At 49.1% G+C, this 14695-nt stretch overlaps 1 protein-coding gene across 10 annotated transcripts in view; it reads left to right on the top strand.

Annotated features, from left to right (window-relative positions):
* ADCK1 (aarF domain containing kinase 1) overlaps positions 1–14695 on the top strand; it is a 209577-nt gene that overhangs the window by 108724 nt on the left and 86158 nt on the right. For 9 of the 10 annotated variants that reach the window (XR_012133740.1, XR_012133738.1, XR_012133739.1 and 6 more), the window contains 2 exons: positions 10757–10906; positions 12082–12279. Coding sequence is in view for 6 of the 10 variants with exons in the window: in XM_073242070.1 (XP_073098171.1) it covers positions 10757–10906; positions 12082–12279 (348 nt within the window). In the remaining 4 variants the exon portion in view is untranslated. The remainder of the gene's footprint in view (positions 1–10756; positions 10907–12081; positions 12280–14695) is intronic. The other variant, XM_073242069.1, reaches the window with a different exon arrangement.

Below are 14695 nucleotides of genomic sequence, written 5' to 3'. Positions count from 1 at the left end.
TCTAATTCAACCCTCCACTTTACAGATGGCGGGGGTGGGAAGCTCAGAGAGAGAGCAACTGTCTTTCCTGAGGTCCTGACTTTGCTTCCCTCACTGTTGGTGTCTAGGATGGGCCTGCGGAGGGTCTCAGGGCAGAGCTTCCTGCAGAGGAGGGAGAAAGACCTGCTTGCCTATCTTTTCCACTATTGGTGGCAGGGTCCCTGCAAATAGCCAGGGATCTTTTGCCCCCCAGGACACTTAAGTACCAAGTCTTTGGCTTCAGTGGGTATTGGGGGAGGGGAGGAGAGGGGAGGTGACGTCAGGCATTTCCTGATCTTCCTTGAAGCAGGGTCTCTGCTTGCTGATCAGGTAAGCCCAGAGGCCTCACAATCCCCTCAACCCCCACCATTTGCTGACATTCCTTTACCGCCAGCTGCCATGGGATTTTCATTCCAGCAGCACCCCCAAATCCATTAATCGCTTTGGATCCAGTGAGCCCAGGGCTGGAATGGCGTTTAATCTGAGGCAGCTTTGATTTTCAAAGACAAATGCCAGCAAAGATGTGCTGTAATGTAGTCACTTGCTCATGGCTGAGTGAGGTGCCTGGGAGGAGGGACAGCTGGTCTGGAGTGGCCTGTGGGAGTCGGGCAGGGTGGTGTCCTCTGAGGGCCTGGGCTCATCTGCTCCTGCCTCCACCCTTCTGTAATAGCCTTCTGTGTAGAATGGCTCCCTCAGGCCTCATGCTCTGGCTTGGCCTCTGTGAGGCAGGGCCCAGGCAGAGTATTTTCTGTGGATATGCAGAGTTGGGCAGGCTGATAGGAGTGGTTTGGGAAAAGTAATAACAAGAGTAATAATTATTATAGGCAACTGATTTGTGCCAGGCATGTGATATGTACAATCTCATATGCTCTGCTCTTTACAGCTGTCCTGCCAAAGATATATCATTAACCCTATTTATAGATGAGAAAGCTAAAGCTCAGCGAGGTTAAACAACTTTCCCAACATCACACAGCTAGTGGGGCAGAGCCGGCATTTGAACTTAGGTCTGCATGACTTGAAAGCCCTGGCTCCTCCACCTGCTGCATCTCCCTTGCAGGGATGCAACTCGGGCTGCAGGGGCCGCTGCAGGGGCCACCTGGTTGACAGCCTCACCACTGGCTCCTTGGGGGAAGCTGAAGTACTGACTGAGAAGCTTTGTCAGCACCCAGGGCACTATCTGAGTGTGCCCCTTCTCTCTCTAGCTTACATTAGGGTGGTTTTATCCCTTTTATACAATCATTATTCTTTTGGTATAGAAATGTGAGGATTAGGTAAATTAATGCTTAGCCCAGCACCTGGCATGTGGTCAGTGCTCCAGATTGGTAGCTAATTAATCACTATTGTTGTTTTCATTATTATTATAATTCCTGGACCCTGTCCTTTCCTCCTTTCCCTCCTTTCATCATTAATGTTTATCAACTGCCTGACTCCCTGTGTCAAGGCCTTTCTGCATTTTCAACTTGTAAGGGAGGTCTTATTGTCTCCATTTTGCAGATAAGAAATCAGAGACCAGAGAGGGAAGGTAACTATGTAAGGTCCAGGTCTTAATGGTATACTTTGTAAGTTTTCATGTGGATATACTGTGTAGTCACCAGCCAGGTAAAGATCAAATAATTTCTTGTCCTCTGGCAGTCTCCTTTATTACCCTCATCCCCCTCAGAGCTACTGCTATCTGACTTCTACCCCACGTATCACTTGTGATCATTACTGAACTTCATGTAAATGTAATCATACAGTATATAGTCTTTTGGGTCTGGCATCTTTGTCATCAATCAGCTGTGGGGCTTTTCTAAAGGTCTGTTCTCTTCCATCGGTCTCTTGGTTTATCCTTGCAGTAATACCACACTGTCTTTAGTTCCTTGATCCCCTGCCCTTGGCTTCTAGGCCATGGGGTGTGGGCCATGTGTTCTACTGTGTTGTCACTGACCATCAGTGATGCTGGGAGTAGACCAGGGACAGACCCTACTTTGCAGAAAGCATCTATTATGTCCGTTACCAACCAACACCAAAGCCATGGCCTCCTGGAAGATGTGTGTGTGTGCTTGGCATATGAGAGACTTCACATTACTTCAAGTTTCTAACAGACTTTTAAAGTTTCCCAAAGAGTGTGGGACCCAGCAAGCTCATTCCTGGAGTGCCTCTTCCTCTTCAGGACAGCCTGGCTGTGAGTATTCCTTGGGGAGGGAGAGACAAGGGGCAGAGATCTCAACCCAAATCCCCAGTAGGGTGGCTTCTGGCATCTTGGCTGCTTCAAGCTGGTGACTTAGCTGAAAGGTGAGGCTCAGCGGGACATGGTTGCAGAAGAAATTGCCCTTGAGGTGGGTGGGGACAGCCCTGATTCTTCCCACCACCTATTAAGTTGTCCCCACTCCACTTTGGAGAGTTCCCTTCACCTTACAGTGTCCTGGCCCAACTGGGCCTACCCTGTGAGGACCTGAAGACCAGTCTAAGTAGCCAGTTCTCCACTGACTTAGGTAGGGACCTGCCAGGTTAGGAGGCAAAGAGACCTGGGATCAAGCTCTAGCCCTGCTAGTGGCTGACTGTGAACATGACAAATCACTCCCCATCTTTGAGCCTCAATTTTCTTATTGAAGGCGTTGGGTTACCTGGGTTCTGAGGGTATGTCCTGCTTGGGTATTTTACATAACATTGATTCTTGGCTTGCTGAGAGCTAAGACTCAGAATCACCAGGAAAGCTTATTTAACAATGCACATTCCTGGGCCCCACCCCAAATTTACTGATCAGAATCTGGAATGGGAAGGGTTGTAATTATCTGCATTTTAACAAAGTGGTTCAGACAGTGACTGAAATTCAGGAACCACCTCTTACAAGGCTGGAGGACCAGGCACCTCTGACCTTAAGCCCTGCCCAGGTGGGCTCACCTGCTAGGGAGCATGAGGCCTTGGGGAGCCAGCAGCCTGCAGGAGCCCTCATTTGTTTGGGTCTGTAGCCCAGCAGCAGCGTATTTCTGAGGGCCTGACCCAGTTGATCATATTTGCCAGTCACTTTTAAGAGCTGGCGACAATGACTGTCATTGATTTCATTAAAAGTAAAGGTCGTGCAGAAGCGTGGTTTCCCAGGCTGGATGGAGCCTCCTCAAACACAGGATGACTATTGATTGCAAGACCTTTATCGAAGGTTAATTGGATTTTAGTGAGTGTGTGGTTAAGACCCCTCCTTGGCTGAGGCCCAATTGAATTTGTGTGAAATTAGCTAAGAGAAAGGTAACAAAGTTGGGACTTTGTGGGAGATGGGGACAGGAACTGGAGGCCTGGTGGGCAGACATCAGCTATTTGAAAAATGGGGGTGGACACAGGGATGGGGGTCTGGCAACAGATGCCAGCTTGTCTGTCCTGGAGGCCTGGGAGCAGCTGTGGGGAGAGGGCCTGGAGCTCCCAGTGGTCATTATGTACTTTTATTCAGTCCTTGGGGTGGCCCTCTGGTATGTGGAATGCCTCCAGAGGCTCTCTTTTTACCTCTCTGGAGGTAAAATCTTGTCTTTTATCAGAGTAGGGAAGGGATCTCAGTTTAGCTCTTACTTTGAAAGTCTTTCCACTGCTCCTCCTTTTTCAGTACCTCCAGCTCCTGTTTTCTGAGGAGCCCGGGGCTCTCCATTGCCCAGCCACTCTGGGCTCAGAGATCGCAAACATCAAGGTCCCCTGTTGCCAGCTCCCTGTTGTCTGGCCTGCTAAGTCATTTCTCAGTAGCTGTCTGCTCCCCCGGCAAGAAGTCTCTTTTTGTCTGCCACTGTAGGCCCATCTGTGCTCTCTGTCGGGGCAGGTCTTTGTCTTCACTTTTTCCGTTAGATTCATCTTAGGGGGGTTGGTGAGGGAGTGGGGTCAGTCCAGGGGTTCAGGCTGCCACGTGGAGCCAGAAGCCCTTGCCATGTTTCTTCTTTCCAGTGGTTTTAAAATCCATTCTGTATCACTCTAGGAGCAGTGAAAGGGTCTCAAATGTGTCTTTCAGCAAACATTTATCAGCCCCTACGATGTGCGGGCCCTGCCTATATGTGCTGTTATAGAGGTGTGGACAGAAGATGGGCTGGACAAGGCTCCACTAGGCTGGGTGCTGCAGTCGGGGGCAGAGGGCTCAAAGTTGGGGCACCTGGGCTTGTTTCTGGCTCTACCATTTATTGGTCTGGTGCCCTTGGGTAAGTTACTTAGACTCTGAGTCTAAGCTTCCTTATCTGTACAGTCATAGTGATAACAATACATATTTGATAGGGTCTTTGCGTAGGCTTTGCAGGCTGTGAAGTTCTGTTTTTAAAAAAAGTCATTTCTAATTCATGAGGTTATTATTCACAGAGGCTCGTCTTCTTCCCTCGATTTCCAAGACTCTTCTTTGCTCTCCTCCTGTGCACTACCTCGGTTGTCCATGAGTATGAAGTCTTGGAGGGAAGGGGTCATCGATCGAGCATATGGTGACTCTCCTTCCCCATTGCTAAAAGCCTTGCTGCAGCTAGGCCCAGGTTTCCTGTATCCCCCGACGCCACCTCGGGGTGAATAGGATGTTTGGTGTCTGCTCAGCATCACCTCCCCCTTACTGGGCCTCTCTGGCTCTCTGGTAGAAGGTGCTCAGAACATCAGGGAAGAGAAGCTAAAGAGGCATGAAGACCCTGGGTACAGAAATCACTAGAAGAAAATCTCTTCTTCCATCATCCACCCCTCCCTAATTTCTCAGACCAAATCTTGAGAGGCTCTGGATGTACAAAACCGGTTCCTGGGGATTTATTTCCCCAACAGCAGAGGTGTCAGGAGTGGAGCCGGCCTTCCTGGATTCTGATGGTGGCTCTGTGATTTACAAGCTCTGCTGCCTTGGTGATGCCAGCCACCGTTTGGAAGCCCAGCTTCCTGTTGTAAAGTGGGGTACAGAGAGTAACCTGTGGGAGTGTTTGATGATTGAAATGTAAAGTGTTTGGCACAGTGCTTTCAGTACCAGCTCAACACACGTTACTATGCTGGATTTCCAGTCCTCAGCCCACTCTGTGGTGCTACCTGTAAAATGTTTGCCAGAAGGGGAATCATGTGGGGGAGAAACCCTTTCCCATCTTGTATATTAACCCAGGTAAGGTGGAAGGATATGGAAATACTTCTTTGGAGTGAGTTGTTACCCGAGGCAAGGGATGTCAGATGGCACTAGCTCTTCCTCCCTTCACTGTGTCCTCCAGTAGTCACGACCCGTGGGGCCCAGTCCCTCTGGCAGTTGTGACCTTTCTCTGCCTGGCCAGGAGCCTTGAGGCAGCCTGGTTGGCCTTGTGGTGCCCCATGCACTGGCTCCCAGGTGATGCCCCAGTTTAAGCCCGACATAGAGAAGCTTCCCCCAAGCACCTAGAAACTCCCTGGTTCCTGTAATTAACCTGGTCCCTCTTTCTCACTATCTCTCCTGGTACCGTGTCTTCTTGCGGAGATTCCCAGTGCCTTCATGTTGGGGGATTTCATGCTGTGTTTCCTAGTGGGCTTGACACACTCCATGAATAGACTTGGTCTTGTGATCAGAGGTTTATATACCCCAGGGAGGTTCCTGGGGGTGGCGTGGGGGCAGAGAGTAACATGCTCCAGGCAGTGGTCTGGTCTGGACTTTCAGGCCAGGCGGAAAGCAAGCCTCAAGAAGCCTGGCAGAAACTGGAGGAAGGGTGAAGATGTATATTAACCTCTTTTTATTTTATATTTGGGCTTCTCACGTGATTATTGATATCCTGCAACACTAACCTGCTGTTTCTTTCAGAAATCTTGGCCTTCCCTTCATGACAACCCCCAAGAACATAAATAGATTTTCCTTTGGGTGTGGGAATAAATTAATCCATGCAATTATAGAATAATTAAAGTGCTTTCAGCCAATTCCAGTTTTGAGAAAAATCCAAAAATAACTGCTTGATTTAAATATTATTTACTAAATTAATTCTTTCCTCAGCCTTTTTATAGATTCCTGGTTTTTCCCCCTCACGACTGTTAGAGAGTAAAGGCATTGTGTAGTTACTGAATTGCTTAACGTGAGTAGCACATTCTTTTTACATGGATCAGTTAAAAGACTTGTTACTGGCCTCTTTTCAGAAAAGAGGTATACCACGGCTTGAGTTACCAGTGAGTTTTTGGTTAGACAGACAGTCCTGGGTTTCCCACTGAAACTCTTCTCCCAATGGAATGCCTTCTTGGATGCCATGGGGACCTTCCGAGGGTTTTCCTGTGGCCCGTCCTCCAGGCAGGAGCGCCTCCCTGGCAGTGGACAGGCAGGATGGTCTGGCAATGAGGAGGTTGTTCTTTGGACCCCAGCCACCTGGGTTCAGAGCCTGCTTTCACTAACTCCTGCCCGGGTGACCGAGCTTCTTCCCCTTTTTTGTATCTCGCCTCTTTCACCCATCTGCTGCAGAGGGTGGCTGCAAGTTCATGGGAAGTGCCTGGAATGGTGCCTGTTACCATTACAAAAAGGTGGTGCTCCCTTATCTTTATACAGATGCCACCATCAACAGGGCAAGGGGCAGCCTCAGAGGAACTGAGCAGACGTTTTTCCAAAGAAGATGTACAGGTGGCCAACAGGTACATGAAAAGGTGCTCCATATCACCAATCAAACCAACACCACATTGAGAGAGCACTTCATTCCTGTTAGAATGGCTGTCATCAGGAAGACAAGAGATAACTCTTGGCCAGGGTGTGGAGAAAAGGGAACCCTTGTGCACTGTTGGTGGGAATGTACATTGATGTAGCTGCTATAGAAAATGGTATGGAGATTCCTCAAAAAATTAAAAATAGAGCTACCATATGATCCAGCAGTTCCACTCTGGGCATATTGCTGAAGGAAACGAAGTCAGTATCTGGGAGAGGTACCGCATCCCCATGTGCTCTGCAGCTTTACTTAGAATTGTTTGTTCTCAGTCATGAGACAGAGCTCAACTATGGAAGGGCTGGGAGACAGGGTTGTGTGCCATAGGTTCTCCTGGGACCCTTAGTGCCCCTGAGTAGGAGGGGATGGCTGCCTTTCTTGGGGCAAATTCCCAGAGATTTAAGTGCAACTCTGACAGATGTTATGAAAATTACCCCAAATCTAGAAATAAGGCCAGGAGTGTACAGCATGTCCTTTCAAAGTCATTCTTAGGCATTGCTCAAGAGGCCCACCCAAGGATTTTTTAACATCTGAGGGAAGGTACTTCTGTTTGCCTTTGCTATTGACAATTAATTAAGGGCTCAGACTGAAGTCATATGTCAACCTGTAGATCTTATCTGGTAGAGATACAAGTAATTTTGCCCCATGGAAAACATAACTGCAAAGGTTATGATTTCCTTATTGTTCTGTATAACAATAACCAGTTTTGTATCTAATCTAGGAATCTTAGTTTTTTATTCATGATTAAATGCTCATAAATACCTAGACCCTCAAAATTCTCTTTGAATCAACTCTACCTTATTACTTGCTCCTCATTGATGAGTTAAAGTGTTTGACATGTTCATTCTAAATTTGTATGAGAGTTGTGTCACTAACTTTAGAAAATTACACTTTGATGGTGATACTGAGTAAAATTTTTTCCATGTTTATATTTTAAAGCTCTGCATTTTGCAAAAAATATGTCTGTGTGTCTTATATAGTATATAAGCACATTATAGTATATAAAGCGCTTTCCCATATGTGGTTGTATTTTGACCTTGAATCTTGAGGTTGCTGTGTGAGGAACTAGAGCAGATGGGGTAAGTTGCACTCTGCAGCTAAGGGAACTTAACACCCAGATTGAGAAGGGAGATGACTTGTCCGCCAGGTCATCCATTCCCTAAGTGGCAGTACATCGATGGTCCAGAGTGAAGCTGGCAGCATAGCCTAGCTCCCCCTCCTGCCTCTGCCTTCCATACCTGTCTATGCTGGTGAAATCTGGTTAAAGTGAACATTAAGAGCGGCCCCCAAAAGGAAAGACACCCAAGTAGGGCCAGCTGGATGGAGCATTGAAATGGGGGATGCTGCTCTTGTGTGTTTATGACCTGGCTACCAGAAGCTCACTGCTTATGGGCAAGGGCTCTCCCATCCTGAGTCCCCAGACCCCTAAGGTCCATCTTTCAATGTAGTAAAAGGGGGCCCAGAGCGATTAGCAATATTTCAGAAAGCTTAAGGGAAATCATACATCTCCCCATGACAGGTCTGCCAGACTAAATGAAATGTCATTTCTCTGCTTTTGGCTGGAATTCTGTCAGCTCAGTCTGGCTGCGCTGCTTATCTTGGGCTGATCAGGAGCCCTGATTGGACCTTATATGAATCCTTGACAAATAAAAATGAATTATTACTTAATAAATGCAGTTGGTTTGGCAAATGCAGCCTTTCAGCACATGGCTCCATAGAGCCTAACAAAACGACTTCTGAGTGGTGCAGAGTGGAGACTTGCTGGTTTCTCCAGAATCAACTCTGGCTGGGCCCCTCACCGAAGAAACAGACAACAGTGGTCGTGGGACCCTCCCGCAGCTCAGCCTGAATCTGAGAACTTGATGTGGGTCAAAGTCCTGCTCCGAATGCCAACAGACACTGAGTGTGGGCATTCATTTTACCCAAGGACGTCAGGAGCTGGAGAACTGGCATGGTAGCAGGGCACAGTGTGACATCAGATAAGTGTCAGGACTTTGGGAACCTCTTATATGATGGTTTCTTCATCTCTTAAAAAGGTGCAATGAAACCCAGTCTGCCATCCTCCCAGGAGTGTTAGAGGCAACCAGTAACAACAGGGGCATTTATGAGAGGTCACTAGGTTCCAAGTACTGTGATAGGCTTTTTTACCCAGCAGTAGCCCTGGGGAGCAGCACTGTTATTATTTCCATTTTACTGAAGCGAGTGTATAAGCACTTGTTTAAGGTCGTAAAGCTTAATCGAGAAGTGCAGGAGTTGGTGTGAGCCAGTATAGAATAGTGGCTACTAGAAGGCTGTGGAGTCACACCTGGTTTGGGTCGTGGTTCCTACCTCTGTGTAGCCATAGAGCTCTGGCTAAGTTAAACCTCAGTGAATCTCAGATCTTTATCTGCAAAATGGGGATCAGAATTGTACCTACTTTTAGAGCTGTTATAAGGATGTCAGATATTGTTACTAAAGTAGGGTTATTCTTGATGACTTTTTGGGAGGGCCAGTAATAATTGATTGGTATTCAGAGCAGATTAGTGGTATTAGGGTAAGCGTCAGAGGTGGGAACCTCAGCATCTCAAAAGAATGCAGAGAGAAGGGTCTCACTAATGTTGAAGGCTTAGTCCTCTAGTCACATGTTTAGCCTGTTACAGGCAATTCTATGCATAATAAACCAATCTATTGCATATAAATTATTTCTCAATAAAACTATTTAACAAAATAAAGCCAGTCCCTGCTGTGTTGGGAGCTTGGGTAGTGGGATTACATGGTCATTAATCAAATAATGGCACAGATAGTATGCTGGTGTCATGAAAGGAAAGGGCTGTGTCTTATGAGAATTTATGGCAGGAGAACCTCATCTGCGCTGGGAGGTCAGGGAAGGCTTCCCCAGGAAGGTTGCTGGGCTGGGATGGGAAGGAAGAGAGAAGTGAACCAAGTGAAGGTGAGATGGGAAGAATGCTCATGACAGAGGGAATATCATGTGCAAAGGCCCTGAGGTAGGAAGGCACAGGGATTAATGGAGAAGAGAAGGAGAGCATATGTGGCTGGAGTGTCAGCATGGTACAAGATAGGACCAGGGAAGGAGGCTGGGTCTGGTCACGTAGGACTTTGTAGTTGGAGTTGAATCTTTATTTTGAGATCCTGATCTTTTGTTCCCCACCCCTGGGCCCCAGCTCCTCTCCTTTGGCCAGGATATGTTTGTTAGTGACCATGGGGTCCGCCTGAGGCTGAGAGGAATGCCAAGGGCAGTGTGTGTCCTGGGGCGTCAGCCTTTAGGTTGAGCATCCCTTTGTCCCACAGAAACCCATTGGCAGACCATCTGTGGGCCGCGGTCTGGCTCTATTCAGCAGCTGTTCCCTAGCTGTGAAGAGGCTTTTAGTTTTAATAAAAAGGGAGTAGAGATAAGAAGACTGCCTCACCAGGGAGAGCAGCAGTGACAGGATGATTTAAACGGTCTCTCCAGTGTCATTTCTTCTGTGCAGACATCATAAATCAGATTAGCATTGGGTTCTGGCAGGGAGGGGAGTAGAGAAAGGCGCCTGCAGGAAGATTGTGACTCGGTCCTTCTAGGCCTGGCTTGGAGTTGGTTGGGCAGCCCCAGAGGATGGTGGGGTCACCTCTTCCTAATCCTCAGCCCTCTCGCTTTGTTCACTGGAGAAGGGACAGGTGGAATGCCCCCCACCCAACCCCAGCTTTCCAGCCCATTTCAGCTTTGGGGAAAAAAATAAAGAGAGATTGATAAGAGAATAGGGGGAAGAGAAATCAGGGAAGAATGGAGGGGTGGGCATGGGAGGTGGGAGTTATAGCCTTCAGAAAACACAGAGGCAGTGTTTCTTTTACCTTGCCATGCATTAGAATCACCTTGGGGACTTAAAAAAAATTACTCATGCCTGGGTACCATCCCCAACATTTCTGAGTTCCAGGTGATTCTAATGTGTGGCTAAAATTAAGAACTAGATTGGCACTCAGCTTCTATCTTAAACTCAAGAACTACACAATCTGAAGCCGTCATTTCCACCATGATTGCTCAGGTCCACCCGGTGCTTCTGGACTTGCTTGTGAAAGTGACCGGATTGAGGGACCAGAGTGGAAGTCTGCAATAGGTGTTAACGGGGCACCACTTCCACCCACCTGCCTCCCTTCTCTTTCAGATCTCACGCCACCTGGGCAAGATGTACAGCGAGATGATCTTTGTCAATGGCTTTGTGCACTGCGATCCCCACCCAGGCAATGTGCTGGTGCGGAAACGTCCGGGCACAGAAAAGGCAGAGATTGTCCTGTTGGATCATGGGCTCTACCAGGTAGTAGAGGTCTTTCCCACTCAGCCAGCCCCAGGTCTGGTCTGGCCAGGTATCAGAGCCTGCTGAACTCCCCTATCAGGCATGGAGTTGGGGGGCCAGATAGCTAAGGGAGCTGGAGAGGGCCCTGCCCTACCCTTAGAGTCATCATTTTGTGCAGGTCAACAAATTCTCTGAACCTCAGCTTCCTTCAATCAAGTGAGGTTGATGATACTTCTGTTACTGGCTATTGTGAGGAGTACATGGGAACATGTGCCTCCATATTCAAAAGTGCTTTTTCAACTGTAAAGAAACCTTGCTACCCAGGGAAGCCCAGGCTAGCCCAGTCCCTTGGACATGAATTGCCCTTCGAGGACCTGGGCCTTCAGGGGGAGGCTGACTCAGCCCCAGTGAGGAGGTGATATATAGTGGAAAAGGGGGCTGGGAACTGATAAGATGCTGGATGGCCCCAGACTCTGTCCTCTGGAACTTGGGGCACAGAGCTGGTTAGGATGAACCATGAGTTCCTGCCTAGAAGCTGGAAGTTCACTGCCGATCCCAGAACCCAGGGTCTGGCTTGAATCCATGAGACAGACGGTCCAGGGGACGTTTCCCTGATTGCTGCTCTTCCTCTCAGGGCCCTAATCCCACAGCCCAAATCTTGGCCTCCTCTGAAAAGCTCAGTGATGGTGGGTACATTAGTTTAAGGTAGGCTAGCTGCTGTCACACATAGGCTGCAAGCAAATGATGGCCCAGCACACAGACGTCTCATTGCCGAGTGGGTAGAAGAGTCTGAAGGCGGGGGTTGACTGAGGCTCTGCCTCCCAGGCCTCCCATCTGCCAGCAGCAGAGGTAGGGTGTGGGGGAGCATGTGTGGGAAGTTTTTCAGGAGCTGGGCCTGGAAGTGGAGCTTCTGTCTCACTGAAGCTCAGGCAGAGGGCCATATCTAACTAGGAGAGAGGCGGGGAATGTGATTTTGGTGGGCAGTTGGTAGTCTGTGCTGCTCAGGACCAAGGCTGGCCAAATAGTGGCTTTGAACTTGGACCTTCAGAGATGGCTGAACTTTGGGCCAGAAGCACAGGTTGTGCAGGAGCCACGGTCTTTATCCACTGCCCCCTTCGCCATGGCCACGCGGGTTGGGGACCAGGTCCTTCACGGAGAGAGGTGGCTCAGGTTCTGCTGTGGCTGCCCCGCCACAGGTGCTCACGGAAGAGTTCCGCCTGGATTACTGCCGCCTCTGGCAGTCGCTGATCTGGACTGACATGAGGAGGGTGAGGAAGTATAGCCAGCGCCTGGGAGCGGGCCATCTCTACCCCTTGTTTGCTTGTATGCTGACAGCCCGGTCGTGGGACTCGGTCAACAAGGGCATCGGCCAAACGCCAGTCACTGCCACTGAGGTAGGTGGGCCCCTCCCGGCCCTGCCCTCTCCCGAATGCAAGGGGCAGGCAGGGATGGCCCTCAGACCCCTTCCAGCCCAGGGTCTGAGATTCTAGACTGGTGGGCTCTAGGGGTAGGTGGTTGGCAGAATTGGAGGTATGCTGGGTGGGAAAGAGAGCAGAGGAGAAACAGTGTCCATTGATGGATGGAGGGGAAGGGAACTGTGTTCCGCTGTATCCTACAGAGCCTCATCACCCAGAGTAGGGACGGGTCCTGTTGACTGTGTCATCCAGATCTCTGTGGCTTTTGCTTCAGTCTACTTGTAGGTTCTTCTGCCAACTTCTCCCCCAGGACTTGTGGGACAGCCCAGGGACTGTCTCCTAAACAGGCTGGCACCCCCTCCTGTATCTGGGCACTGTCTCCCTTGTGTGGCTCCTCTAGGGCACCTGACTTGGCGGGGGCACTGGGTACGCTCCAGTTCCTCAGGCAGTGCTTCTTGTCCTGTTGTCCAGTGGTTTTTAGGGAAGTGGCTTTTCCAGTCGTCCTTTGCAGCTTGTTCTCCTTTGACTCTAGACAAGAGTGCCTTGGAGTCTGGGCTGAGACGAGCCCTCCTGGGACGCATACCCCCCCTCTGCCCCCTTGGCAGGCACCTACACGGTGGCTCATTCTTCTGGCTCAGGGTGAGCTCCCTCCCTGGCTTCTCAATCTCTCATGGCACTGACTGTCTTCCCAGTCTGTCAGTTTGCCAGACCACGTGCACTTGTCCATATGCACATGCAGACGGGTTTAGGCTCAGCTCAAGTCCCCGCTCATCACAAGGGACAGGGGCCTGCATATATAGTCAGAAAGACCTGGATTCTAGTTCCGGCACCTGCTCTTCCTGGTGGCATGACCTTGGATAAGATACCTCTTGTCACCTCTTTGAGCCTCAGGGCCCCATAAGCTGCCTATGGAAGGGGGCTTTAGAAATGGCTGGATCCAGAGTCTCAAATATTGTCATGAGGAGGCCACCTCTCATCATCTCTTGGCTCTGCTTTCCTCCAAGTTGACATTATTCCCCAGCAAGCTAGGTGGTGAAAATGACCACCAACTCCTACAGGCTTAAGTAGCTTTAAAGCTTGTCACCTCAAAAGAAGAGAGACAATCTCCTTCCTTTGTTGATTAGGGATGATAGTTTTTGCTTTATTGATAAGGCATGTACAGTACCTCCCCGTAGTTCCTGAAGTTTGTTCATTAAACAAACATTTATCTTTGCCGGACCCCAGACTACATGCTGAGGATCTGGTGATGAACAGGCAGACAGGCCTTCGTGGAATTTGCACTGGAGTTGAGGGAGACAGACAGTAAACAAGTGAATAAACAGGTAAGTGGAGTAACTGCAAGTTGTAGGCGCCAGGGAAGAAACAAGCAGGGGGCCATGGTGGTAAGTAATGGGGGTGCTCAGAGAAGATGTCATTGAGGAGTTGACATTTAAGCTGAGGCTTGAAGGACAAGAAAGGTACTAGCCACAGGGAGAGCTTGGAGAAAGCGCTCCAAGTGGAGGGCACCCCAGGCACTCAGCCTGCAGGAACAAAGACCCTGGTGTGTCTGGAGTGCAGTGGGGTGGATGGCGGATGAGGAGGACTTGGGGCACTGGGCGGGGGAGCACCACACGGGGCCTCATATGCCATGGAAAGAGGTTCGGATGAATTCTCAATACAAAGCAAAGCCTTTGACAGGTGTTTAGGCAGAAGGACATGCTCAGACTTGCTGTTTTAAGTACCTCTCTGGAGTAAGGTGAGATGAGCAATGGCACAATTAGTTAGGAGGCTGGGGTGGGGCTGCGGCCGGAGAGATTTTGGGGGCCCAAACTACACCAGTGGTGGTGGAGGTGGACAGAAGCAGATGGAAGGTAGTATGTGTTTTGGACAGAAGATTGAGAGGCCTTTCTGTTGGCTGGGGTGTGGCACAGAGGAAATGGAGGGGCCAAAGATGCTTCCTGTTTTTTTGGGGTGAGTCATAGGGCTGGGAATGGTGCCACTTCCTGACATAGGGAAGACTTTGAGAAGGACACAGTCGGTAGTCAGTAGTTCTCTTGAGCATTCAGATAGAGGTGTGTGTGGTTAAGCCTGGAGTTCAAAGAAGATCCAGGCTGAAGATATAAATTCAGGAGTCCTCAGCATATAGTTGGTATTTAAAGCCACCGGGCTGGACAAGACCATGTGGCACACAGTGGGCACTTAGTAAATGATACCTATTTTTATTAATAAAGTAAGAATTTTATTTTGCATTCTTATTCACTCATAAAGACCCAGTGTACATGCTACTGTATTAGTCTCCTTGGGTTGCCATAATAGAATACTACTGACCGGGTGGCTTAAACAATAGAAATTTATTTTCTCACAGTTCTGGAGGCTGGAGTCCAGGGTTAAGGTGGTGTCAGTGTTGGTTTCTGGT

The sequence above is a fragment of the Manis javanica genome, chromosome 8, assembly GCF_040802235.1.
Source record: "Manis javanica isolate MJ-LG chromosome 8, MJ_LKY, whole genome shotgun sequence".
NCBI lineage: Eukaryota > Metazoa > Chordata > Mammalia > Pholidota > Manidae > Manis > Manis javanica.
Note: the sequence above shows the minus strand (reverse complement) of the source record. Positions and strands in the feature narration are given on the sequence as shown.